General features: G+C 36.3%; 1 protein-coding gene across 1 annotated transcript; it reads left to right on the top strand.

The window, feature by feature from the left end:
• The first annotated feature begins 329 nt into the window (after positions 1-329).
• LOC131244379 (DNA polymerase delta catalytic subunit-like) lies at positions 330-1,316 on the top strand. The gene is made up of 3 exons (XM_058243997.1): positions 330-778; positions 871-960; positions 1,042-1,316. The coding sequence occupies exons 1-3, from the start codon at positions 575-577 to the stop codon at positions 1,204-1,206; spliced, it is 459 nt and encodes a 152-aa protein (XP_058099980.1). The 5' UTR covers positions 330-574; the 3' UTR covers positions 1,207-1,316.
• The last annotated feature ends 1,323 nt before the right edge of the window (positions 1,317-2,639 follow it).

Genomic DNA, 2,639 nt, shown 5'->3' with positions numbered 1-2,639 from the left:
TGCAGGCCCATTTATAGAAACCCTCTTTATGAGCAGTTTGGATCCTTGAAATTGGAAACTAAAGATTTGAGTATAAATAAGTTTTAGTAAAATATTTCACTTTATAATTTACCAAAATCCACAATCTTGAAGGGCTAGTGGTTTGATGCTTCGACATAAAATAAGAAACCAATCTGTTCATGGTTCATGATATATGACTTGTGAGAGAAAATAGGAATAAATGGAATAAACCTGTAGTGGAAGACATGATCCATGTGACAATTGGAAGCTGAGGCAATTATTACACCATATCTTGATCAGCATGCCTGTAGATGTGTGGCATAGTCATTTCCTGAACTCAATCCATGTCAGGTAACTTCTTACATGTATCTGACCAAACTTAAACATGATAACTTTTTCCACATTCCTCTAACCCCAAAACAAGCATAAAACCAACTCCACTTTCTAATTTAGGAGATGCATGGATGAGAGGATCTCTACCCTATGCTTCCCATCTTAGTACTTCATGCTCATCTTCTTGCTCTTTTTTTAATATTGAAATCTGGTCTCTGATAAAGTACAGCTAATTGTTCTCATGATTTCGAATCAGTATTTATTTAAACAAATTGGATGTCATTCCTATCTTTGTTCTTACAGCAAGATGCATTTTTATTTTCTTTTATTGCATGCTCTTATTTTCTGCTTGTGTGGTTGTCATGAAAAGCGGGATGCTGCCACTGCTCCAAATGTTGGGGATCGTGTTCCGTATGTTATTATTAAAGCTGCAAAAGGTGCCAAGGTAGTTGGTTATGTGATGCTTGTTCTTTGTGAGTTGCTTTTTCCTGTGCTCATTGGTAATGCTTTCAAATCCACTGGTTCATAATGAAACAGGCTTATGAAAGGTCGGAGGATCCTATCTTCGTGCTAGAGAATAACATTCCAATTGATTCCCATTACTATCTCGAAAATCAAATTAGCAAGGTGTTATTTGGTATTTCCTTCAAGATTTACTTCACTACTTTCTTTGATTGACCTGGTTATTGAGTATTTTCCATGTTACAGCCGCTTTTGAGAATATTTGATCCCATTCTGAAGAATGCGGAAAAGGAACTTCTCCATGGCAGCCACACAAGATCAGTTTCCATTTCAATTCCTTCAAACAGCGGTATCATGAAATTTGCTAAGAAACAACTTTGTTGCATTGGCTGCAAAGCTCTAATCAGGTAAGTTTCCTACATTTGCTAAGTTATGGTCCTAGTGCATAATTGTCAATGTATCGTGTGTATGACATTCACCCCCTCCAATAGGTTGGTCCGGCCATGAAGATCACCTAGCACATAAATCGGGTATATCCACTCATCAGATGTGCCACACATGTACTTTGGATCGGCTGAGCGGTTGTCCATTGTTTTTTGTGGTTTGGCCTACTTGATTATTTGATCAACCTGAAATTTGCATCAGGTGTTTTCATGGAGGTGCCAACCTTTTTGATTGGTTGGATGTTAGACACGCTTGAAACATTGAATCTTATGTGCTGGTTGGTCAATAACCAATAGTCCAACTAGTTGCACATGAGACCTCGTGTGTATCATCGTCATCATCATAGCCTTCCCTCAGGTATTTGGGTCAGCTTTGTGAATCTCATTTCACCAATCAATCCTAAGGCTCTATGCTATGCAACTGAACAAGCCTTCATATACTTCCTCACCACCTTGATCCAAGACCTTTTTAGGTCTTCCTGTCATATTCTTTTTGAGGCCTTTCAACTCCTATCATTATTCCTTGCTGGAGCTCTCTAGTCTTTGTTGCACATGACCGATCACCTCAACCTGCTCTAGATCATTTAATTTCTTATTGGAATTATTCTTATGCTGTTCCAATGAACTCATTTTTAATTCTATACTTTCGTCCCAAGCATAGCCAGTCAAGTAGCTGTCTTATGAAAATTTCCTAGTTTCATTGACATAGGAGCCGATCAATTTCCTTGTTTCATAGACATTCCCATGATGAAGGGCTTGATCCAAAATGACATAGGAGTCGGGAGGAACACTTGTTTCATAGACATCCACCGATGGATAAACGAACTTATATGTATTTATGCGTGAATGAATGTGATGTGGATAAGATTGTTTGTGTTTGGATGAATGTACTTTTATGTTTGGATGGATTTACTAGTTTGGGTTTATATGGATGTGAATGTGAATGTGAATATGATGCATTATACTATATAACAGGTGTATATCAGGAAAAATATGATGAAATATATTATAACAGGTGTATATCAGGAAAAATATTTTTTTGTGAAATTTTGTGCTGGAATTTTTTTTTTAAAGAGACTTTTAGCTACAAAATATTTTTAGCGACGAAAATTTTCATCGCTAAAAGTGGAACAAATATTTTTAGCAGCGAAAATTTTCGCTGCTAAAAGTCTTGTAAAGTTTTTTTTAGCAACGAAAATTTTCGTTGCTAAAAGTATAACGAATATTTCTAGCAGCGAAAATTTTCGCTGCTAAAAGTATTGTAAAGTTTTTTTAGCGACGAAAAGTTTCGTCGCTAAAAGTGGAACGTACATTTTTAGCAGCGAAAATTTTCGTTGCTAAAAGTCTTATGAAGTTCTTTTAGCGACGAAAATTTTCGTCGCTAAAAGTGGAACGTATATT

The sequence above is a fragment of the Magnolia sinica genome, chromosome 4 (genome assembly GCF_029962835.1).
Source record: "Magnolia sinica isolate HGM2019 chromosome 4, MsV1, whole genome shotgun sequence".
NCBI lineage: Eukaryota > Viridiplantae > Streptophyta > Magnoliopsida > Magnoliales > Magnoliaceae > Magnolia > Magnolia sinica.
Note: the sequence above shows the minus strand (reverse complement) of the source record. Positions and strands in the feature narration are given on the sequence as shown.